We start from the raw sequence: 25,150 nt of genomic DNA, 5'->3' as shown, positions 1-25,150 counted from the left end.
TCCTATTTGAATTTTCCTTTTAAATTCGTTTGATAGAAGATATATCTAAAAATATTTTAATTTAGAAATATGCCTGCCTTTCAGTGGTGGTTAGTATTTCCATTCACTCTTCTCTTCATTTGACAGGGTGAGCGAGTATGAGAAAGTAAACAGAATGAGCATCATGAACCTCGCGATCGTGTTGGGGCCGTGTGTTCTATGGCCCGAGACAACCTCTGGCCAGGACATGATGACAGATGTCATGTTACACCACCGAGTTGTGGAAGGACTTCTACACGATTTCTCGTACATTTTTGGTTAAGGGAACTCTCTCTTAAAGTTGTATTATCTCCCAAGAGCGTACTTGGGGATTCTTTTTAATGAATGTATTATATTCTTATGTTCATAAACTGTGAAGTTGCTATATAGATATATATAATTTTGTAATACCAAAAATGTATTGTGGTATATGATAGTTTGAGTGATATAGCATTCAGTTTTTGATAAAAGGTCACACCAAGTATGAAGCAGGAAACTTTAGTCCATTGAAATGTCAATATAGTATTGGTTTTATACAATATTTTTAATATATATGTATATATATGTGTGTGTATATAATATATATATTCATATATATTCTTCTACTTCTTTCCCTTCTACTTCTTCTTCTTCTTCTACTACTTTTTCTTCTACTTCTTCTTCTTTCCTTTTCCTACTTCTCTTCCATCAAACATTCAATGAGCTGCTCCTATCTCAACACCCTGGAGATGAAGGGTTGTCATATCCTCCATCATGAAATGGCTCGAATCAAAAGGCAGTGCAGCAAGGAACCCCTATTCTACAGCTGGACTTGGTTCCCCCCTACAGTTTCATGTTACAGCAGGGCCTACTGGGATGAGAGGGGTGGTTAAACGGGTTTAGTGTATTATGGTGAGGTGTGCTTAGACTTGGCTATTCCTCTTATGAAAGGGAAATCTAAATATGATCATTTGAAATCAAGGATACAGATTAAGTTGGAACTGTACATGAATTTGGGTCTAGGTATGTTAGAAAATTAGAGAATAGGAGATGGGACCTAACGAGCATTGCTCATTTCCTGTATACTACATTTGGAAAAACACACACAAACAAACAAGCAAACAATATGGGCACTTTTGAGTGAGAAGTTGACCCTACAGTGATTTTGACTGGAGCAGTATGAACAGTGTTTCTCAATCTTTTAACGTTGTGTAACCTTTAAAATAAATTGCATGTCTCAAGGAACCCCTGCGCAAAAAAAAAAAAACACACAAAAAAAACCACATATACCATATCTTTCTCATTTTATTTTCATCGTAATAATAGGTTAGATAGGATGATGTCTATATTACATTATTACTATAACCTTTTTGAGGAACCCTGGTTGAGAAACACTGGGTATGAAGGACAAGGACGACTCTTCATCCATAAGCTTGGAAGGGCATCCAGCACAGTGACTGTCCAACTAATTTGTATTCCTTATATCCTTTTATTCTTATCGTGTTTAAGAAGAGACCAGTTTCTGGAGAAGGGGGAATGGTATAAGCCCAGGAGCAGCCTCACCGAGGCTTCCCTCTTGGTGACCTTTTAACTGTGTACGTAAGGAACCCTAATGTCTTGTACCATCACTCTTTGAGGAAAGTCCTGTGCGAGTGAAACTTATGTATTGAGTCCTTGCCACCCCCCATGCTTGTCATCAGTCATCCAAATCATTTATCTGAAAAACATCCTTTGTGTCTGTGTGTGTGTATTTACCAAGTTGTAGTTTTATTTTATGGGAAGAGAGCTATGCTTGTAGTGACCCGCTTTTGTATCTTTCTGCGTCCAGTTTGTTCTTAAAATCTTTTAGCACTCGCTGCTTCCTCATTCAGTTTATTCCAGATATCTATCACTCTGTGTGGGAAGCTATTCTTTTTCAGATCTCTTCTGTAACTGTCCTTCTTAAGTTTCTTCTCGTGTCCTCTTGTTTTTCTTCTGTTCCACCTCGGTAAGTCATCTCTATCAAGAGTGTGTGTGTTTGTTTTTGTTTGTTTGTTTTTGTACATTAGGAGAATGGGACCAAAAAGGTTATGTCAGTAATAGTTCTTTCTGTCAGGGTGTGACATTGTCATTATTATTATTTTTTTTTTATTCATTTATTTTTTTCTTCTTCCTCATCTTCTTCTTCTTCTTCTTGAAAGCTCTTAATTTGCATTTCATTGCCAGACATTCTTTTACTGAGGGATCCATTTGCAAACTGTTTTGAACATGGATGAGAAATGTTGACATTCATGTTGTGTGATTATCATCTTGTTAGTCTTTATGTAATTGAAGGTTTGCTCAAGATAAAAAGAATTGTGATCTACAATTTTTAATAGATGAGTAAATTTAGTTTTTTTTTTAAGATGGTGGAAAATTGTTGATGTGTATCTTGTATATGTTGATATAAGGCTGTTCTCTGTGACTCGTAGTGGTTAGAATACAATACTTAAGTCACACATAGCTGAAGTACCTTGAATTTGTATTGTAAAAGGTGTAGAATTATTGACATTGTTCATATGGGTACATAATTTAATCATTCTTGGGTTTTTATAATTTTCTTAAAAAGAAAAAAAAAAGTTAATTTGCCCAGTTGTGCTGCTAAGTCATTTTAAGCTTCAGAACTGTTAAGATCAAAAGTGTCGTTAGAGGAGTAATTTAAAAACCGAAATGTATTGTACAGGGCCCCGACGTGGGTAAGTACACCCCCCCCCCCACTCACCACCACTACCACCACCTTCCACATCTGATGGTCACTAGCACGATTCACATGTAACATTCATCCACAAAACAATGTTAATACACACATCATTCATATACACAACTCATGATAAATAAATCATGCATTAAAAGTACATCAGGGGGAATTTGCTTTCCCTTCTTTTCACCAAAAGTAGCCCCCCCTCCAAATGTGCCGCCCCAGCGCATTGTCCCCCCTGCCCCTCCCCTTGCTGGGGCCCTGGTATTGTATACACTCAGTTTAGATAGAGATACAGTTGACCCCTTTATTATTTATGGGAACTAGGTGCCAATCCAACAGAGAATTTGTGATAACCATGAGTAATTTATTGGGGTAAGGATTTCCTAGCCTGCATGGGATCCTATTGCAATATCTTATGGCCTGCTCCGTTCTCTCTTCTATCAAAAGGAAGAAAGTAAAATCTTGAACCAGGATTAAGAAATGGGAAGGAAAACCAACTGTAATATCCCTACAACCAAGTGGTGTCCTAGGGTAATGCCAAGAATATGAAGTAACTGAGACCGGCAGTGTATTCACCCACCATCTCTCCCACTGACAAAAACACTATTTTTCCTACAAACACCTGTGAGTCATCCAGTGATGTAATCTCCGTACCACCAAATTGTGTTCCATGGTAATGCCAAGAATAAGAAGTAACCGAGACTGGCAGTATATTCAGTCACCATCTCTCACACTGACAAAAACACTATTTTTCCTACTAACACCTAGGAGTCATCCAGTGATGGTGCGTAATGGTAGGGACAGGAGATGAGCTCTGAAATCCCTCGGTCACAACCCACGTGGCAGGTCGTGTAGGCCCAGTGTCAACCTATGTGAGTATAGGGTGTAGCACAGTTTGGCAGCAGCCTACATGACTGAGCACTCCTATTTAGGATCTCTTCTGCTCGCTCCACATGGGGAAGGGGCTAGAAAAGGTCCCAAGCTTAACCAGGCTTGGGAGCAGTGTTGCCACTGTGATCTATGCCAGTTCACACAAATGGGTGAGATTTTAATACAAAATTCCCAGAAGGAAATCTGGATTTCCCCTTTTTTTTTTCTACAAAAAGAAGGAATTGTTATATACACAAATAAGTTCATTACAACATATAATTTGCTCACAAAACATCCCATGTGAGCAAATTTCTCGGACACAAATTTGAGGAAAATTCCCACAAAATGGCATTGGTGCTGGGGAGCCACTCTTGGCATTGTTACCCATAATGCAGTCCCCTGGCTGCTTCTTGCTCTAGACCTCACCTGAGCCACGTTAACACCTGTGTATTCGTACATACATATACCAATGGCTTTTTCCCCCTTACATGGGGGTAGCCAAAAAGAAAAAGGCATAGAAACCATTCCCACCCACTCCATTCCCTACATATTCCACTCTCCTCCCTCCCTCTTATCTTGGCATCTCCTGGATGACGGGTCATCTGTGCATCCTGTCCACTGGTTATATACAGGTCAATAACCTGTTTACTCGATCATCAAATATCAGTATGCATACCAATGGCTCTGGTACTTGCCCAGGTGACTGAAGTCCCTTCTGGGGATAGGCGCCACCTGGCCAGACTGCGATACGGCCATCACCCAGCCCTTGTAAGCTATCGAAAGAGACTGGATGACTGCATTGTGGACAAATGCCCAGGATGTAACACTTCACCCCATACTAATCAACACATCATGGAAGACTGCATTATAAACAATCCCGCATGCAAACAACACAACTAACACTCCATAAAGTATTTGTGGGAAAACTCCGTTTCGGCCATGGCGTTCCTCGGGGAGATGGGACTGCTCGGACAGTCTAGGGAACAACAAAGGATTACAAAGGCGGAGCATGCCGACAGGAGACCTTTTGGTCCATATCTAGGTCAACCAACAAACCAATGACTCTCCTTTGAACCATAGAGTGAGTAATGCATCAGTCTCCCAAACTTAAACAAGATCTGGACCTCTCTCTCGCTATAATGGATGAAAATCTGTTATAGCGAGGGTTTGTCCGGCCAGATTTTTTGCCCGTTATGTCTGATATCCGGTATATCAACATCCATTATATCGAAGGTTTACTGCATGTATATGCAGAAAACCACAAAGGAAATTAATAAACTATGAACTGAGTGCTTTTGTCTATGCATACATCTTCAAGGTACATTAACAGAAGAAACAAGAGTATATATATAAAGGCAGGAAGGTGAGGAGAAGAAAGTAGGAAACGTTTATGAGGAAATCTCTCCCAGTGACCTACAGTTTCTGTCTCCTGGCTGTGGGTGTGTAGGCAATCCCTCTCAAAACAAAATTGTTCAGTTTGTTTAATCCTGGGTTTAGATTTATTTAAGCTAAGGATTGTACAAACTGGATAATTTTATTATTAAGAGAGTGATGGCACAAATACCCACAGCCTGGGAACAGAAACTGTAGGATATGGGGAGATTTCCTGACGAAAATTCCCTATTTCCTTCTCCTCACCACCTTTCCTTTGTATATATACTCTTGTTTCTTCTATAAATGTACCTTGAAGATGTCTGAATAGATGAAAGTGCTCGGTCTGTAGTTTATTGTTTTCAGTTGTGGTTTTCCACATACTTAAAATCATGCATCAATGCAATTTCTTTGGGAAGTATGTATATACATTTTAGTGCAAGGTGATGATCTGAATATATGTGTTCTAGTGTAGTTTTTGTTAGTCTTGGAAGTAATATCTGCTAGGTTGATTTCTAGGAGAGTTTGGCTAAGTAAAGGATTTAGTTGATTATTATGAGTGTTTTGTGATGTGAGTGAAAGGGAGGTATTGTGGAGATACTGGGGGTAAGTTGCAGAGATTTTGAGCAAAATACCACCGGAGTTGTTTTTATGTTGAATTTGGTGGGCTGTATTTTTCTGAGGTGGGGATGGGTGGGTTAGAGGAGTTTTGTGTAGGATTATTATCATGTACAGATGTACGAGGTTTATGGTTTCCGAGAACAGCCAGCAAAAGGTTTTGTTATTTGTAGGTTCTCAGGTATGACCTAGGAGCTGTGGTTCATCTACAAGAGAGGCATAGGGAAATGGATTGATTGATCTTTGGTATGAAAACCTAGAATCAACATGGAATAAAACCTTAACCCATTCAACTCATTCATACCAGCTGCTTGTTGTTTAGATACGAAAAACCGGATATGGGAATGTACTTTATAAAACACCCATACATATGTATAGTTTTTTCCTCTGTAGTCATGAGAGACGCTGAAATGCTTTCATATTCTTCATACTAGCCCTTGCTATATATATATATATATATATATATATATATATATATATATATATATATATATATATATATATATATATATATATATATTATATATTTTAGATTTTAAAGTATGTCCTTTTTTTCATCATGTTATCTGAGGTTAAAGGGTTAAGAATAAAGTAACACCAGTTGAACATTGTAATCTGAAACCAAAGTTCCCCTTTACAACACATGAGAATGATAGGCACATGAGTATGAATGTAATAGATTTAGACAGATCAATCTGTTGAGTGAGGTCAGTAAGATGTATGGGGTTGTTGTCAGCTCACTTGTCTGAAAAGATGAAAGTAATCCAGTTGAAGATGATAGGGATCTGTTGGGTCCTTGCTCTATGAACGTACAGTGACTGTTTGGGAATGCCCGGTAATGCCCGCGCGCCTCCTTATATAGGTGGCGCTGAGGGAAAACGTGTTGTACCCACCCAACAGGATCATATGACCAGTCTAGAGACTGGCGTAGTGTCAGCCTTTTGGAGCTAGACCTCTGGAGTATTATGTTGATGGTTTTTGAAGATGGGCAGTCGAGAAAGGATTTCCTGATGTCTGTCTTATATGCTCGTTATGTCATTGGCCCCTTAGGGAATGGATGAACACAAACATAAAATTCAAGAATTAAGAATTATTGACATTTGCTAAAGGTATCACTATTTTCATATCCAGTATCAGTCTGGTATCTGAATCATTAATTCGTTGTGTATATACCAATCAGAAATATCACAGGCTGGTGATATGTTATATGGTTAGATTTTGTAGCGTGCTTCAGGAAACAAGTACTGAATTATGATGCTGCTAGTTGCTCTATAATCCCATGTGAAATGTTACATATACTGTATACTATATGTGTGTATATACATACATATACACATCAAGAGCTTCTAACCCCCGTGTAAGGGAGTTAGCTAAGTTAAAGGGACACACCCACTCCCATTCCACTCCTATTCACCTTCCTCTTTTTCTTTCTTTAGTTCCTTGAGGATGAAGGATCATCCCTTTTTCCCACCTACTGCCTGGGTCAGAAGCAATGCAGCAAGACACAGTACATCCACAGCAAGGCTGCTTCACTTAATCAGCAACCCCCCTCTCCTCTACTGTATACTGTATTTGCACGTATATTAATACAGATGCTTTTATGTGCATTTACATAAAATTTAATAAATATTTTGATATAATGTCTGTATAAACAACCGAGCTTGTATATACATCAGTGCAGATTTGAAATTGGAAGATGGTATGAAAGGAGAAAACTGGCCATAGTCTATGAAATCCTTAGTTCCTAGAACATTTTGCAGTATTTAATTGCCTCCTGTATATAGTGGGACGCAAACGGCAAGACATATTTATTGAGAATATGTAAGTTTAACATTTACTGTGTACTGTGGGCTTCATTTTGTATGTAATTAGGTTTGCTACATGAACAAATTGAATAACATGTTTTCTAAAGAAAACTTGATTCTCATAATGAGCTGAAAAAAAAAATTAACAATAAACTGTGGGCAGACTGGATATAAGTGGTTAGGACTATCCCCAAGTGACTTAGTTGCCACATTGTACCTGTTTTATGTTGTAGGCTGTGAACTTAGCTCTCAAATTTTTCACATTTGATCTGTTTGTCTATCTGTATACCAAGTGCCTCTTCTTCATAAGGGAGGTAGAAAGTCAAGGCACACACTTCCACTCCTTGCACTCAAATCCCTTTGTTACCATCTCATCTTAGCTCCCACCTACTGCCAAGACCAGAAGCAATGCAGCAAGACACAGTATATCCACAGCAGAGTTGCTTCACTTGCTTGGCAATCCTCCCTCCTCATCCCCTTGTTCAGAAAATAGAGAAAAACTGAGAAAAATCCCTTCAGGCCATGTCAAAATATACATACACAACCATTCTCCACTCACACCAATCCCTTGTCTTCTCCCTTCCCTGCTCAACAGACATTCATCTCTTGATCAAAACCCCTTTTCACCCCTGTTGTCCATCTCACCATAAGTTGTCTCCTCAAGTTCACTCCATCCACCTGTTTTCCACACTTTTTGCTAATCTTCTTTACTTATTCTTTCCATGTGCATGAACCACTCCAATAACCTTTCATCAGCCCTATCTACCAGCTCCCTTTCCACCTCTGCTCTCCTCACCTCCTCATTTCTCACTCTGTCCAATCTTGTAACCCTTACCATACTTCTCAGACACTTCATCTCAAACGTGTTTAAACTTCTTCTTTGTGCCTCTCTTAAATTCCAAGTCTCCATCCCATACAGTGTTGTAGGCACAATCTACAGTTCACTTCCACCTCCACACCTTCATTTCCTCCCACATGGAACCCGAAATACTTGAAACTATCTACTTCCTCCAACCTCTTTCCTTTAAAACTTACATCCAACTCACAGCCACTCTTTCCCCTTGTACATCTCGTCATCTTACTTTTACCCAGGTGTCTTACCAGCTCTCATAATTTTCAAAACTCCTTATACCTCATTTTTTCTTATATCACTTCCATTTTCTTCTCCCATCATTTTCTTAGTCCCTCCCACGGCCACAATCAATCAGTCAATCCCAGTCCTCCTCTGCATTCAACATCTGCACCTTTTACCTTTTCCTCTCTGCCTTGACTCACCCCCTCCCTCTTTTAACTTCCTTCCAAAGCATTTTTTTTATTATTTTCAAAATTTTTGTCATACTCCTACTCTGTTTACATCTGGTCTCCTCTTTGCCTTCTTTATCGTACACTTTGCTTCTCCTCTTTTCTTTGTACTGTACCTCTAATATATGTTCATTCCAACTTTGCAATTAATCCCTAAATGCTCGCTTCTTCTTTTTTACTAGTCTTCGCTTCATCCCACCACTCATTACTCTTCCTTCTATTCCCTCCTATCCGATATCTCGTGTTGCACATACAGTATCTGCACACCTTGTCATTTCTTCTTTGAAACGGACCTATTCCTCCTTCACTCCCGTCTCTACTCTATCTTTCACCAACTATCACAGTTCTCTCAGCCTCTCCTGGTGTTCCTTCTCAGTTTCATTCCATTTAAATTGTTTACATTCGATACTAAAAATGAAATTATTTTTCATGATATTTTTATTGAAAATATAATCCTGGATATCAATCACTTACAGAACAAACAATTTGATTAATGAACAGGGCTGCAGGACACGTTATGTTTGTATATAGAAACTCCATTGTATTTCTTAAAAATCATGAATGTATGAACTTAGAAAATGTAAGCTGTGAATAATGGGGTCGACTGAATGTATCCATATGGTTGTTTATCTGTATTTTGCAATCTTAGCTGTCTTTGCATTGTGTATGAAATACAAATCTTTTTTTTAATTGTGTATTGCCAATGTAGAGACATGTTAAAAGGAACATAATGTGGTCTTCTTATAAGTGTCAGCCTCAACATAGGCAAAGTACCAGAGCTTTTTACAGCTTTTAGGGTCCTGGAGTCTGTGGCTTTTACAGAAATTTTTTGTTAAAAACCCAAGACATATCTTTGTCTGTGATTGTACACATATATGTGTTATATTTCAGATTTATTTTAGTAGGTCTGTATTAAAGTGTACATATGGGTCTGTATCGTTTTATTTCATACTTAAGACGGAAGCACTGGTGAGGTGCCAAAGAACTATACCCCTTTTTTGTGATGGCACAGAGGTGGTGTAAGGAAGACAAAACATCACACACACACACACACACACACACTCACACTCACACTCAATCACTCAATCACTCACATGGATCAATTGTCAAGAAAAGGGGAACAGTCTGACAGATCATCAGTTTGGCTTTAGATCTGGAAGGTCTTATGTGTCAAAACTTTTATGTTTTTACTAGAGTGATTGATAAACTGCAAGAGAGAGAGGGGTGGGTGGACTGTGTATACCTTGACCTAGAAAAGGCATTTGATAAAGTACCTTGCAATCAACCTTGGAAATTGGAGCATGTTGAAAGACTGAGAGGCAAACAATAGATTGCCTCTCAGAATGGATGGAAAGTTTTATGGTCTATTTGCATGATTCAGTTTTAATTTGAAAGCTGACGCTTTGTTCTACATTTTGAACATCTATTATGTGTTGAATGTTAGAATTTCTAGAAGGATTTATGCTATAAACAGTTGTAAATTTCTGTGAGGTAAGTATATCAGTGGAGCAAAAATTAACCACTGAACCTATACATATTTAGTACATTGAGAATTCTAACCATGGCCAATACTTTTTTGAAAAAAAAAAAAAAAAAAAAAAATCTTTCTTCTATGCATTTGTAATGGGCTTACTTCCCGATGAATAGTTTAAGAGTGGTATTTTGCCACTATGACCCATTTACAGTACTTACATTTTTTTGGGGGTATTGAACCTCATTTCCCATCCTTGGCTCCATGCATAAAAAGTGTCTAGATCTTTTTGCAATGGTCTACCATTCTCCTCATTTTTCACTCTTCTAATGATTTTTGCATCATCTACAAACATGTTGGCATAGCTTGTTCCATCATGTCATTGACACACACAAAAAAACATTACTGGTGCAAGCACTGAATCTTGTGGAATGCCACTCATTACTGCTGTCCATCTTGACATCCTATACTACTGTCTTCATGCACCTTTCCTTCAAAAAAATCTTTCATCCAGGGTTATTGTGCTTTCGTTGAGGGTTCTTGTACTGCAGACCCAAGATTAAGTTCTGGCCAGGTCACAAAAAGTATTATATTGTCAACCGTTACTGCCCATCTTGAGCAAGAAGGTTTGTTTAAAGTCATATCATTACCCATGGATCGGAGAGTACGAGCAGTGAGCTCTAATATGGAAGGGTAATAGCTGTTGATTACGAGTCCAGCTTGTGATCTAAGATCTAAAACTAATAACAAATCACATGGACAAGTCTATTCCAAGTTTTCTGAAAGAAAAAAGATATCAAAATTGTTGATATATTCCAGTATGTATTACTACATTCCAGTCGTTCCCATTGAGGCGATTCATATTTCTCTCGAATTCAGACTGACCTGGTTATCAACAATAAGATTACTTTAGAAGAACAAAATATGGGGCAAAAGGTTAGTAATAAATGACTCCATAAGAAAAAAAACCCGATTTATTTTGACACATTCAGTATACGCGACAGTAGCGTATGGAAAGTGTTCATTTCCTTGTGATTCAGACAATTTTCTGTTATCAAATACAGCTGTTCTCGGAGTATTTTTTTTTTCAAATGATCCTAATAATTCTAAAAAGGATACACCTTTTTCAGTTAATAAAAAAATTGCTAAATGATTTATTAAGTTGTCATGTTAATGTAAAAAATATTAAGGGCTGTATTTGACTTTCAGTCATGACTAAAGATCACAATAAAAAAGTATAAACAGTACTGTCATTTCACTCGTTTGAAACCGCTCACTTACTGCGTGTCAAATGAGCATTTTGTATATATATATGCATTGTATGTGTGTGTGTGTGTGTGTGAACGGATATGAATGTATGGATGAGTAATTTGCACCCCCCGGCACAAGGGTAAAGGTTACCCTTAGAATATGAGGAGGGAACGTGACAGTGTCGAGCGAATGAAAGAAAAAAATGAAGTATAAGAAGTGCAGTGGAGGAAATATAAATAATAGTTAGGCCTAAGTGATAGGATTAGAGATATTATTAGTGAGTGAGAGAGTAGTTAAAAGTCAGTATGTCCTACGACACCACCAACAACAACAAAGAAAAAGAAGAACAGCGCTAAGTAAATGAATCGCGCGCTTCAGTCAGAATATATATATATATATATATATATATATATATATATATATATATATATATATATATATATATATATATATATATATCATAGAGCGACAAAAAGGTCCTCCCAAAAAAGAACAAAATACAGTATACAGGTACTGACGTCATTTTTGTAACAAACATAACCCAGTCGGATAAAATATATCCAAGTATTAAAACTGGCCTTATCGAAGTTCGAAAACTTAGCAATATGAGTATGTATATCCATCTATGAAATGTATAAACAATGACTGAAATCAAAAAGAAAATTATATATACACGATTTAGCATAAACTGAGGTGATTTGCATGATTGCGTGACATACATCTATATACAGTGTGTATATTCATATATCTCAACGAGATATGAAACTATATATATATATATATATATATATATATATATATATATATATATATAGTCAACCTGTTCTAACAACTTAACATCAATAAATATCTAATATGTATAACTCACCAGACAATGTATAGAAAAATATAAAATTTCATATGTACATTCGAAAACTGATGTATCCAAGAGACAAACTTGCAACACTATCCTATGCATATGTAACGGATATTAGTTTTCTCGGATAAGACACACATATCAAACGGCAGACATTATGAAAAGAGTTCGGTGGTCGTTTCCGATTGTGGAAACTTCTTCACTGAAGGCTGTCGTTGTTCAACCCAATGCGGAAAAACAGTCGTGGAATTTCATCATCATATTGATTTGCACACCCAAATCTGACCCAAAATATCAGAATTATTTATGCAAGTATTTATATGTTGTTTGTAAAAGGTAAATTGAATATTGAAATGTGTTGACATGTGGAAGACGAATGACGGTCAGGATGATCACGGAGAACAGGTACTGAGCAGTTCACTCTCCGAAGAAGTCCTGCCACGGACTAGACGAGACAAATAATAAGTACCTCCTTTGTTCTCCATGTTCACCTCATTACCTTACCACTTATACAGGAATATTTCAAATACTAAACGAAGTATATTTTTTGCGTAGTTGTGATATCTTATGGGTCAATTTTGGGTGTCCATTACGAGCATAGTAAAACATAAGACTGATTGATGATTGATGGTACGGTTCCCACCAAGTTTATCTCAACAATGTTTTACTGTAATAATCTATGACCAGAAATTCAAAAAAAGTAAATTACGATAACAAAGATGAGAACAATAAATATATTGTGAACATAGAAATTGGTTCCGGTTTGGTATTATTAAACTATACAACAATGTTATTTTAACGACGATACTTCAAACTGGTTGACACCCGAAGTAACTGGAAGGAAATTCTAAGACACATTCGTGATTCCCCGTTTGAGAGAATTGAAAAAAAAAAAAAATGCACGGCAATGTTAAAATACTTAACATTTTCTAGTTGAAAAGTCAACACTAAAACGAGGAAGTAGCACCAAATTGACGTGAAACTAGAAATACTCCTAAGAGAACGCAAAAATAAAGGGAACCATGTCTGTGTCCATGTTTGGGCTGTTCGCATCAATACAGCATAGTTACAGAACCACTCTCAGTCTCAGACCTACCCAGAGATCGGCAAATAATGAGCTCTGAGCTCACTGCCGTAGGGTGGTGTCTGGCTGTCTCGACAGAGACTGCAGCGGATCCGAGGTGAGGTGAATACTAGTGTTCATGAGGTACATCGTATTGAAGTCAGCATGGACCGATAGATTACAGCATGGTTCTCAGTACTCGCCGCGTGCAGAACAAGTGCCTAGGATTAACCAGGTCCCTTAGGGCCTCTTCTACTAGGAGGACGACCCAGCTGAGACAAACTGGTCAAGACAGCCACGGCACGTGCAAGTGTGTAAAAAAAACAAACAAAAAAAAACCGAAGAGCCCTCTAGCGTTACTTCGACACCCCTGGGGCAGCCCCGGCGGGAATATTCAACTCCTTCGAGACGAGTATGTCCTGGGGGAGCACTGGCGGGTAGGTCAGGAGCTCCTGCCTTACGTGCGACTCGAGGTCTTCGATGGGCTCGAAACACACGGGGACCCCGTTCATGGGCTGCAGCGTGAGGACTTTAGGGTCCAACGGCAGAGGGTCCACGGTCTGTGGGCCCGGTTTCACTTCGAAATGGGTCAACAGCTCCACCAAGCCCAATTTTATACCCATCATTGCAAACTGGAGACCTACCAAAGAAGAAAAAAATAAGATAAAATGAAACTGTAGTTTTTTCTTAAACCCAACATAACCGAAAGTAACACACAACACGACAGTGTCTCATTGCGGGAGAGGGTCGACTTACCTATACAACTTCTGGGACCGAGACCAAAGGGGAGATAGGAATAGGGGACTTGTTTGTTGTGCTCCGGGGACAAGAATCGTTCTGGCCTGAACTGGTCAGGCAAGTGCCAGAGGTTCGGGTCCCGGTGGACGCTCCACACGGGGATGACTAGTGGAGTGCCTGGCTCCAGCTCCACCTCCCCAAACCTGTGTGAACGGAAAGTACGCGGTTAGGGCAGACATCATGGATATGTATACGTCACAGGTGAGGACAAATAAATCTACGCTTTTCTTAGACACACGAGCACACACACACGCGCGCACCGTAACACACACACACACACACACACACACACACACACACACACACACACACACACACACACACACACACACACACACACACACACACACACACACACACACACACACACACACACACACACACACACACACAGAATAGCTTTCCACACAGAATGATAGATATCTGGAACAAACTAAATGAGGAAACAGTGAGTACTAAAACTATACACGACTAGAAAAAACTGGATGCGGAAAGATACAAAAGCGGGTTACTACGAGCATAGCTCTCTTCCCGTAAAATACAACTAGATAAATACAACTAGGTAAACACACACGAGCACACACACACACACACACACACACACACACACACACACACACACACACACACACACACACACACACACACACACACACACACAACTCGTGGCGCAGTGGTTAGAGTTCCCGGCCGCCACTACTGCGGTCCGGGTTCGAATCCCACCCAGGGCTGAAATAATTTCAGTATCGCTGCGCTGTGAGTCGTTACTCCAACTCTCGTGGGCGGGGAGTTGTGTGTGTGTGTGTGTGTGTGTGTGTGTGTGTGCGTGTAAGGTCACAGCATTACCTATAGATCGGTCATGTATGAGCTCTGAGCTCTCTTCCGGGAGGGAAATAGCTGTCGATCACGAGTCCAACACGTGGTCCAAGACCATGGTGAATCACACACACACACACACACATACACAATTAAGGTGAGGGGGTTCAATAAGGTAGAAGTGGCGTTAAAATAGGAGCAGGAAATAGAGGAAGGCTGTCAAGAAGTGCATAAAGAGGATGGGAATAAGGAGCCTTGAGCCGCGGGAGGTCCTTCAGGAACCTTGAGAAGGGCAGAGGAGTGTGGTTGGCACAAGGGGACTTGAGGCAGAGTCAAAGAGAAACTAAGGATCGGGTGTGGAACTTTAAGATTCGTTGAGATAAACGCCCAAGCAAGATGCTGTAATGCCTGCCATTTAGTTTATATTATTTGTTTATTTGTTTGCTATTGTTTGTCTGTTTATCATTGTTTGCTTGGTTTTCATTTATTTAGTTGTTTGTCAATTTGTTATTATTTACTGTTTATGCATTTATTTGTTTTGTTTATTATTATTTATATTATTATAATTTTTATTTATTTATTTCTATTTATCTATCATTATCATAATTTTTTATCCCGCATCCGACCTAGTTATGGACCAAAAGGTCTCCTGTCGGCATGCTGTGATCCTTTGTAATAAAGGATGAAAGGGAATTATCTAAGATATAGAGATATGGAAATGAGGATAGCATGATGAAATTAGAAACAATCTTTTCCTCCTCCATGATTTTCTTTACTTTCTTAATACACATTGTGATAAAGCGCTGTTGTGAAAATATTGTCCCCTTCTCTGAAAATTTCCACCAATTCTTGACCTCAATTTTTAGTTTGTCGTTACCTCCAGTAACATTCTAATTCCCTAATTTCTATTCTCTCCCTATACTCCTATATTCCTTTACGATTACTTCAATGTACACAAGACACACATATATCGTATATGCTCATGTAACGCGAGCACACACGCATGCACACACACATACGCGCTCAATCAGACATTTATTTATTTATTTTTTAATTAAATGAAGTTGTGATTCTTTGGAAAACAAATATTATGTCATGGAGTACATTTTTTCTTCAGAAAAGGGTTCTGTGGTATAAATGGTCTCTTAGTTATGAGAAAGATGAGACATTATTGTGAAATATGATTCAGTGATTCCAACAATGATAGGAATGAGGTGCATGCTGTGGGGGAAGGGGGGTCTGTACCCAGAAATTATGATCGGGAACTTCGACAATTGTCTCTCTTTTAATGCAGAAACTTGGCATTAAAAAAAGAAAAAAGTGAACAACGGACAGAAGTAGGCGTTCGCTTTACCACCCCCTACCCCGCAGTTGTCTCTGTTTTAATGCAGAAGCTTGGCATAACAAAAAAAAAAAGTGATCAACGGACAAAAGTCGTCGTTCGCCTAATGCCGCGTCCACACGGTCGAGCTGTGCCTGGCAGACTTTGCCCTTACCGGGCAAAGTCCGCAGACTCTGCCCGCGAAGTGTCCACACGGCTGACGATGGTGGTTGGAGGTTAGTTGGCCGCAAGCAGAGGTTGGGAGGGAGTGATTCAGTGCGGTACGATAACCATGGTTCCCGCCATACTTGGAAAGAAGGTAGCACTTTACAGCATTATAATTGCTGCCTGCATTAAAAAGAAAAACAAGAAATCACGGAGACATGCCTGATGCCGGGAGTGGTTACAAAGACGTGATTTAATGGGAAGCTCAGTGACAATCCTACGTGAATTGCAGGATGAAAATGAACAATTGTTTTGCAGTTACATGAGAATGAACATAAGCAGCTTTTCTTTTCTCCTTTCGAAAGTGGAGCCATATATACAAAGGCAAGAGACAAATATGAGGAAAAGCATAGCACCAATAGCACGTCTTGTCGAGACCAGTACACACTAGTACTAGGTGCGGACATGGTAGTAAGGTAACTTCGGTCTGTACTGAGCGGGTCTGCCAACTTTGCTCGCACCTCACCTCATGCGTTTGGCAGCGATGTCAGCCCTCCATCCACTGCCCGCAAATGGCGCCGGGAACGGACAGTTTGATGGTTTGCCCGAAGAAATTGCCCGTTGTCGAGCAAAGCCCTCGTGCCCGGCGGACAGTGCTCGACCGTGTGGACGTGGCATTACAATCCCCCACCCACCGCGCTCCCACCACCATTTGTTTACGTCCCTGGGCTGCGACCGACTGACCGACAGGTATTTGCTTACATGTAGTTTTTGGTGCAGGTTCTCTCGATGATTGGGGCTGCTGGGTAGAGTCGTAGCGTCTCACTGGTCACGGCGTCCAGCATCGTCATACTTCGAACGATGTCGGGGTCGAGCTCTTCGTCGGGTTCCGATCTGTAACGGTCAGATGACACCAACGTTTATCTCCCAGATTTCAGACGGCTTACAAAGGATTACAAAGGCGGAGCATGCCGACAGGAGACCTTTTGATCCATATCTAGGTCGGATGCGAAAAAAAAATCATATCAATAATAAAATAATAAATGAAAACTATAATAATGTAAATAACAAATAAAATACATAAATAAATGCATAGGTATGGTTGAATAATAAACAAACAGGTAAATAGTAAATAATAATAAATTGACATAACTAATAATAAACGAATATCAGACAGACAAATGATAACAAAACAAAAACAAATAATATAAGATAAATTATAATCATTACAGCATCTTGCTTAGGTATTTATCTAAATGATTCTTAAAGCTTCGAACTGAACTACATTGCACTACCTCTGCAGGAAGTTTATTCCATTCATTAACTACACGGTTGGCAAAGTTGTTTCTACGCTAACGGTTATTTCCCAGATTTCAGACGGCTTAGTACACATTATGATAAAGAGCTGTTGTAAAATTATGTACTATTGGGTGTCGTTGTAGTTAATATAGTTCCATTAGGTTAACAGTACTTACTAGGATATATGTGTACCTATACATACATGGATACAAACCTACACACACACACACACACACACACACACACACACACACACACACACACACACACACACACACACACACACACACACACACACACACACACACACACACACACACACACACACACACACACACACACACACACTACAAGCACACACACGCGCACACACACACACACACACACACACACACACACACACACACACACACACACACACACACACACACACACACACACACACACACACACACACACAAACACACACACACACACAAACACACAAAGGGTGCTAAAACTATATAAGATTTTAAGAACAAGCTGGATGCTGAAAGATACAAAAGCGGATCACTACGAGCATAGCTCTCTTCCCGTAAAATACAACTAGGTGAATACAACTAGGTAAATACACACACACACACACACACACACACACACACACACACACACACACACACACACACACACACACACACACACACACACACACACACACACACACACACACACACACACATTTTAATGATTTAGGGTTGATCTGTTGATAAGTGAGGGCTGGCAATCCCAAGCACCTCTGGCATCCAGAGACTAAAAAAACAAAGAGAGACCATCTTTGTTCCGCGCCCCCCACACCCCCATAGGACTGATCTCAATGTCCATAACTCGCTTCCATACACAGCTTCACATTCTTCATTGTAATTCCAACCCTATCCACTTCTGTTTCGGCTGATGTTACTCGATCCTTTTACATTTCTTTATGTGTCTCCAATTTCCTCCTATTTTGTCTTACTACATCCTTTTACATTTCTTTGTCTCCAATTTCCTCCTTTTTTTGTCTTACTACATCCTTTTACATTTCTTTATGTGTTACCAATTTCCTCCTTTTTCGTCTTACTACATCCTTTTACATTTCTTTATGTGTCTCCAATTTCCTCCTATTTTGTCTTACTACATCCTTTTACATTTCTTTATGTGTCTCCAATTTCCTCCTTTTTTGTCTTACTACATCCTTTTATATTTCTTTATGTGTCTCCAATTTCCTCTTTTTTGTCTTACTACATCCTTTTACATTTCTTTATGTGTTACCAATTTCCTCCTTTTTCGTCTTACTACATCCTTTTACATTTCTTTATGTGTCTCCAATTTCCTCTTTTTTTGTCCTACAACATCCTTTTACATTTCTTTATGTGTCTCCAGTTTCCTCCTCTTTTTGTCTTACTACATCCTTTTACATTTCTTTGTGTCTCCAATTTCTTCCTTTTTTGTCTTACAACATCCTTGTACTTTTCTTTGTGTTTCCAATTTCCTCCTTTTTTTGTCCTACAACATCCTTTTACATTTCTTTGTGTTTCCAATTTCCTCCTTTTTTTGTCTTACTGCATCCTTTTACATTTTGTTATGTCTCCAATTTCCTCCTCCTTTGTCTTACTATATCCTTTTACATTTCTTTATGTGTCTCCAATTTCCTCTTTTTTTGTCCTACAACATCCTTGTACTTTTCTTTGTGTTTCCAATTTCCTTTTTTTTTGTCTTACTATATCCTTTTACATTTCTTTATGTGTCTCCAATTTCCTCTTTTTTTGTCCTACAACATCCTTGTACTTTTCTTTGTGTTTCCAATTTCCTTTTTTTTTGTCTTACTACATTCTGTGTTCCATTGTCTCTCCCTCACTCCTATTCGCTCCTTGATCTACTCCTGAATACTTACAACTTTTTCATTTCCTCCAACAGTCGTCTCTCTTTTCCTATTCCAACCTCCTTACTCATGTTGCCGTTCCCGTGTCATATAGCCTGGCTTCTGAAAGGTTCGTGGTTTTCGCTATCGATGTATAAGCAGTGCTTCCTGAGCTCTTTCCTACTTTCTCCCAGACCGCTCGCCAACCCCCCAAAAACACCCTAACGACCCCCCTTGTCCGTCGCGACCACGGGGCTGGGACCCACTGGGTTTTAGGCTAAGATGGAGGTAGGTCGATGAATGGAATAAACTTAGTAACCATGTAGTAAGCGCTGAAACTATCAGTTGTTTTAAAAAACGATTAGACAACTTTATGGATGGGGATGACAGGTGGTGATGGATACGGAGCTGACTAGTGTAGGCCTTATGGTCTCTTGCAATCTCCTTTATTCTTATGTTCTTATGTTCTTATGTATACTTTTGGACCGTATAGGAGACTGCTACTCTAAGGAGTCGAAGAGTTATTGCTGGAGTGCACGAGAGGTTTCTTGGGAGTGAAGAAAAAAAAAAGTGCCTCAGGGAGAGAATTTATGGGCGGAGCGAAGTGATAATTGCGGAGTACCACAAGGAGTGCTGTTGGCACCTGCCATGTCTTTTTAATATACAAAATAGAATTCCATAAAGAAGAGGTAAATGAAGAAGCAAGTTGAGAATTGTTCTACGCGCTTAAAAACTGCGCCCGGCCAAAGTGAAGAAGTGATAATTGCGGAGTACCACAAGGAGTGGTATTGACACCTGCCATGTCTTTTTAATATACAAAATAGAATTCCATAAAGAAGAGGTAAATGAAGAAGCAAATTGAGACTTGTTCTACGCACTTAAAAACTGCGCCCGGCCAAAGTAAAGAAGTAATAATTGCGGAGTACCACAAGGAGTGGTATTGACACCTGCCATGTCCTTTTAATATACAAAATAGAATTCCATAAAGAGGAGGTAAATGAAGAAGCAAGTTGAAAATTGTTCTACGCACTTTAAAAGGGCGCCCGGCCAAAGTGAAGAAGTGATAATTGCCGAGTACCACAAGGAGTGGTATTGACACCTGCCATGTCCTTTTGATATACAAAATAGAATTCCATAAAGAGGAGGTAAATGAAGAAGTAAGTTGAGACCTGTTTTACGCACTTAGAAACTGCGCCCGGCCAGAGTAAAGAAGGGACCAGTGTTGCCACTTTGATTTAAGCCAGTTCCCACAAACGAGTGAGATTTTTTCCGCAAAATTACCACAAGGATATCTGGATTTCCACATTATTTTCCCCACAAAAAGAAGGAATTTTTATATACACAAATAAGTTCATTGCAACATATAATTTGCTCATAAAACATCCCATGTGAGCAAATTTCTCAGACACAAAATGGCATCCCTGGTTCAAGGGATTGTACCTACCTGCATTTTGCATGTATCATCTCCCGCCTGAGGGCCGCTTGGGTGGCGGGGTGGAGGGCGAGGAGGTGGAGAGTGACTGCTAACGTGTTGGCAGTGTTGTCATAGCCTGCCAACAGGAACAGGATGCACTGAGCCGCCATAGTTGTGTCAGACAATTCTAGAAAAAAAAATGGTTTAACTTTTACAATATATTTTATAATTTCATAGTTTTGTTACAAATCGCCGAGGAAATTTATTTTTATTTTTGAGCGAGCCTCTCCTTCGAGACATTTCCATAACCCATCTTTGTTTACTTTAACATGGCGAATATTTGCAATAGAATATCCTCAGCCATTAGGTTAGAAAACTTGTCGTCAAAATGCAGACATCTAATATAACAGAGGAAAAAGACATAGGGGAATAATGAAAGACACCATTCGGCAGGATTGGATGGTAACAAGCCTGGCAACATTAGAAATCTCTGCTTCCAAGTTGAGCGGAGAAGGAGAACGCAGGTAGCGAATGTGAACTTGACGGCCGCAATGAGCGCGCGAACGCCACATTAACGGCCGGAGTTTCCTCTTGCAACTTTGACCCCCCCAAGGCAAACTCACCGTCCTCCGTTTTCTTCTTCGCTTCCATCAGTAAGTCAAGGAAGTCGCCTCGGTAGATGTTGTTCTCTTGACGCTTGCGTAGCGTGTGGGTCACCACGTGCCGGAAGAAGTGGAATTCTGGGCTCGTGAAGTCGATGCCCACACGCTGGACCGCCTCAGCTATTCTGGGCGCGACGAGCAAAATCAGGATCTGTGGAGTAAGATGCAGTTTACGTAAGCCCAATGCAACACCACGAGCTCTCTCTCTCTCACACACAACCTCGTTACGTCAGTTCTCTAATGCATTTACGAGAGGTTTCGTCGTGCCAGATAGCACAGAGATGCGCGTCTATCAGATCGTCCCCCTGTCGGCAAGGGTTTTGGAAAAGAAGTTGGATTCGGCCGTACCTTAAGTGCCCTAGCTGGGGAGAGCTGGAGCAATTTGCCGGCCATGACCGGGAAAGCGGCTTCTGCGCTGTTCAGGGCGTCACACTCGATACCAAAGGCACACGACGCGATGGTGTCCATTGTGTAGCGCCCACACAACGTCCGGGCCTGTCCGGGAACACAAAGCCAAGCACGCGGTTAGACACACACACACAAAAGAAAAAAAGAAAAGAAAAAAAAAAGAAAAAAAAGTGGTCTATACAGTGATGTATATGAGTTTTGGGAATTAGGTGTTCGCTAAGACTGTGATAAAGATTTATGCTAAGGAAACGCAGTCAGACAAAAAAGAAAAAAGAAGAAGAAAAGGCAGTCGTCTATACAGTGATAGAGATGAGTTTTGGGAATTAGGTGTACGCTAAGACTGTGATAAAGATTTATGCTTAGGAAATGCAGTCAGAAAAAAAGAAGAAAAGGTAGTCGTCTATGAAGTGATGGAGATGAGTTTTGGGAATAAGGTGTACGCTAAGACTGTGATAAAGATTTATGCTAAGGAAACGCGGTCAGACAAAAAAAAAAAAAAAAAAAAAAAAAAAAAAAAAAAGAAAAAAAAAAGAAAAAAAGGCAGTCGTCTATACAGTGATATATATGAGTTTTGGGAATTAGGTTTGCACTAAGACTGTCATAAAGATTTATGCTAAGGAATAATAAAGGGGGATGAACATACAGTAGATAAATGAATAAAGAGATAAATAGACACATATATGAATAAACAAATAAATGAATTAATAGGTAAATAAATAAGTGAAAAGTTACCTCCTATTTCTGTTATTGGCTAGGCAGGAAGGATATATTCAAAACATATGCTTGGAAATCGTAATCATACTGAATGTTTCCATCAGCAAGGCTGAACATATAAAGTTGAACAGAGATTACTCTACGTAGTCTCGCGTGACCCCACCCAATCATTTCCATTACATAAGAACATAAGAATGAAGGAGGCTGTAAGATACCATAAGGGCTACACTAAGCAGTTCCATGTCCATTACCACCTGCCATCCCCATTCACAAAGTTGTCTTAAAACAACCGATACTTTCAGTGCTCACTACATGGTTACTAAGTCTATTCCATTCGTTGACCACCCTATTAGTAAACCAATTCTTGCCCATTTCCTTCTTAAATCTAAATCTGTCCAATTTAAATCCATTACTGCGAGTCCTGCCCTGTTGTCTTAATATGACGACCTTGTTTGCGTCACCCTTGTTAAAGCCTTTGATCCACTTGAACACCTCTATTAGATCCTCACTGCTTCCGAACGTGACCTTACCTCAACAGGACCCTGCATGGCTTGGGACCGGATGACTTTGACGAGATGGCGCGCCCTCTGGAGGATGAGCGGGTAGAGACGCCGGGTTTTGGCCCCGCTGAAGGTGGGAGATACGACGCTGCGGATGTGCCGCCAGTGGGATCCCCGGGCATTCGTTAGCATGTCGTTGGCGATGGGGTTCACCTGGGGGAGGAGCTCAAAATAAAGTCATGGACAGACGAACGTGTTCCCCCAGAACATTCAGATTTGTTTTTTTGTACACAATTGTCAGTGTCTTTTAACAACGACGTAAGGCATTAATTAGGTGATTTGCTCTACCCAAGTCGCAGGTAATTGAAATATATAAATTCAAGACTTCCGTAGATCTCCTTCCCTTAAGGAAGGATGGGTTGGTAAACAGATACAGTGTTATTGCGGGCAAAAGCGTTTTGTGATCCTCTGTATTTTGAGACGTTTCAGATTACGTCTGAAAGCCTACTCCCTTGTTATCATTGCACGGAAAGTCGGTCAAAGAGTCCCCCAGGTTGACAGATTGAAATGCCTGAGACGCTTAGAGCAGGGGTGGGGGACAGATAGGATAACAAGACGATTATATGCAATGGATTAGGCTGCATCCGGTATATAAAAAAAAAAAAAAAAACGAGAAAGAAAAAAAAATCTAAGGCAAAGATCTGAGGCCAAAGAAAGATTTAGAAAGTCAAACCTTTCCCCTAAAACGATAAGAAATAGACTACGGGTAGGGTACCAAACTAGTTTCAATGATGAACGAGAAAAAACTGATTTCTATGATGCACAGCAAACCATCCTAATATGGAGAATTCGAAGAGAGAAAAGTGGGCTGTGTCCAGCTTGAGAGGTTAAATCAGTGGTTCCCAATCTTTTCTGGGTTGAGGCAGACACCCTTGCCAAGCCTTTCAGAAGTCCCCGGCACCCTTATTAGAAAATCCAAATCCTAGTTTGTCAGTATTTTGTTGATTCAACATCAGTGTAACAAAATTTTGTCCATGGATAATATGAAAATACTCATCTTTACACTGATGTTTCTTTGATGAACAAAAATGGATGACAATACAAAAATATAATTGTGACAGTAATTTTTGCCCTGAATTTTGGCGGCACCCTCAGTTGATTTCGTGGCAATCTTTGGTGCCGCGGCACACCGGTCGGGGACTACTGGGTTAGATAGTCAAAGAATGGGGGATAAATAGCACATTAACTGGTTCGTGTGGGATGGGGGCCCAACTTGAAGAAATTTAGGAAACAAGCCATAACAACAGATAACGGACTCCCCATTACGAGACCTCTAATCTGTCTAAATTCAGTGTTGTTAAACATAAAATAACCAAACTTCACACACATGGAAACAAGTTTTAAATAATTAGATCTTGGAACTGGAAGGGTGTCATCATCGATATCTGTATTAACTTTCTTCACTGCCTCTAGGGCATCATTAATAGAAACGTGATGCCCTAGGATACGCTTATTGTGGAATGAATACCGCAGAAGACATCTGATCAAAAGCTTTAGGAAATTCAAGATCGAGAACACGAGAGGGTGAGAGCATTGCACATGTGTACAAAGTAATTAGCTTTTGACCAGAAATGAGGACAGAGGATATACGCCGATTCCTAGCACGTGCAGGTATAGCTTACCTTTCCTAAATCTAGTGTTCTTCTGTCAGCAAAGTAGATGAAATCTCTGACGAGGACCTTTTTGATCAAGTCAGGTTTCCCGACCAAGATGCCTGGCTTCAGAAAGTCATAGAAACCGCAGAAGTTTTTCCCGTCATAGTTATAATAGAGGTCATCCAGGAACTGAGAAAAT

The 25,150-nt window shown here is 39.8% G+C and overlaps 2 protein-coding genes across 10 annotated transcripts in view; one reads left to right on the top strand and one right to left on the bottom strand.

Annotated features, from left to right (window-relative positions):
• LOC143022420 (uncharacterized) overlaps positions 1 to 9,612 on the top strand; it is a 49,551-nt gene extending 39,939 nt beyond the window's left edge. For all 5 annotated transcript variants that reach the window (XM_076180610.1, XM_076180609.1, XM_076180608.1 and 2 more), the window contains one exon: positions 127 to 9,612. In XM_076180610.1, coding sequence (XP_076036725.1) covers positions 127 to 301 — 175 coding nt within the window. In that variant the 3' untranslated portion in view covers positions 302 to 9,612. The remainder of the gene's footprint in view (positions 1 to 126) is intronic.
• LOC143022421 (putative cytochrome P450 6a13) overlaps positions 8,794 to 25,150 on the bottom strand; it is a 127,927-nt gene continuing 111,570 nt past the window's right edge. For all 5 annotated transcript variants that reach the window (XM_076180612.1, XM_076180614.1, XM_076180611.1 and 2 more), the window contains exons 3-10: positions 24,979 to 25,140; positions 23,327 to 23,509; positions 22,023 to 22,169; positions 21,636 to 21,825; positions 21,043 to 21,199; positions 17,186 to 17,317; positions 14,080 to 14,264; positions 8,794 to 13,963 (exon numbers count right to left, since the gene is read on the bottom strand). In XM_076180612.1, coding sequence (XP_076036727.1) covers positions 13,680 to 13,963; positions 14,080 to 14,264; positions 17,186 to 17,317; positions 21,043 to 21,199; positions 21,636 to 21,825; positions 22,023 to 22,169; positions 23,327 to 23,509; positions 24,979 to 25,140 — 1,440 coding nt within the window. In that variant the 3' untranslated portion in view covers positions 8,794 to 13,679. The remainder of the gene's footprint in view (positions 13,964 to 14,079; positions 14,265 to 17,185; positions 17,318 to 21,042; positions 21,200 to 21,635; positions 21,826 to 22,022; positions 22,170 to 23,326; positions 23,510 to 24,978; positions 25,141 to 25,150) is intronic.

Source organism: Oratosquilla oratoria, chromosome 44, assembly GCF_046742065.1.
Source record: "Oratosquilla oratoria isolate Oo_2021 chromosome 44, ASM4674206v1, whole genome shotgun sequence".
In the NCBI taxonomy this organism is placed as follows: domain Eukaryota; kingdom Metazoa; phylum Arthropoda; class Malacostraca; order Stomatopoda; family Squillidae; genus Oratosquilla; species Oratosquilla oratoria.
The sequence above is the reverse complement of the archived record's forward strand: the minus strand, read 5'-3'. Positions and strand labels throughout refer to the sequence as shown.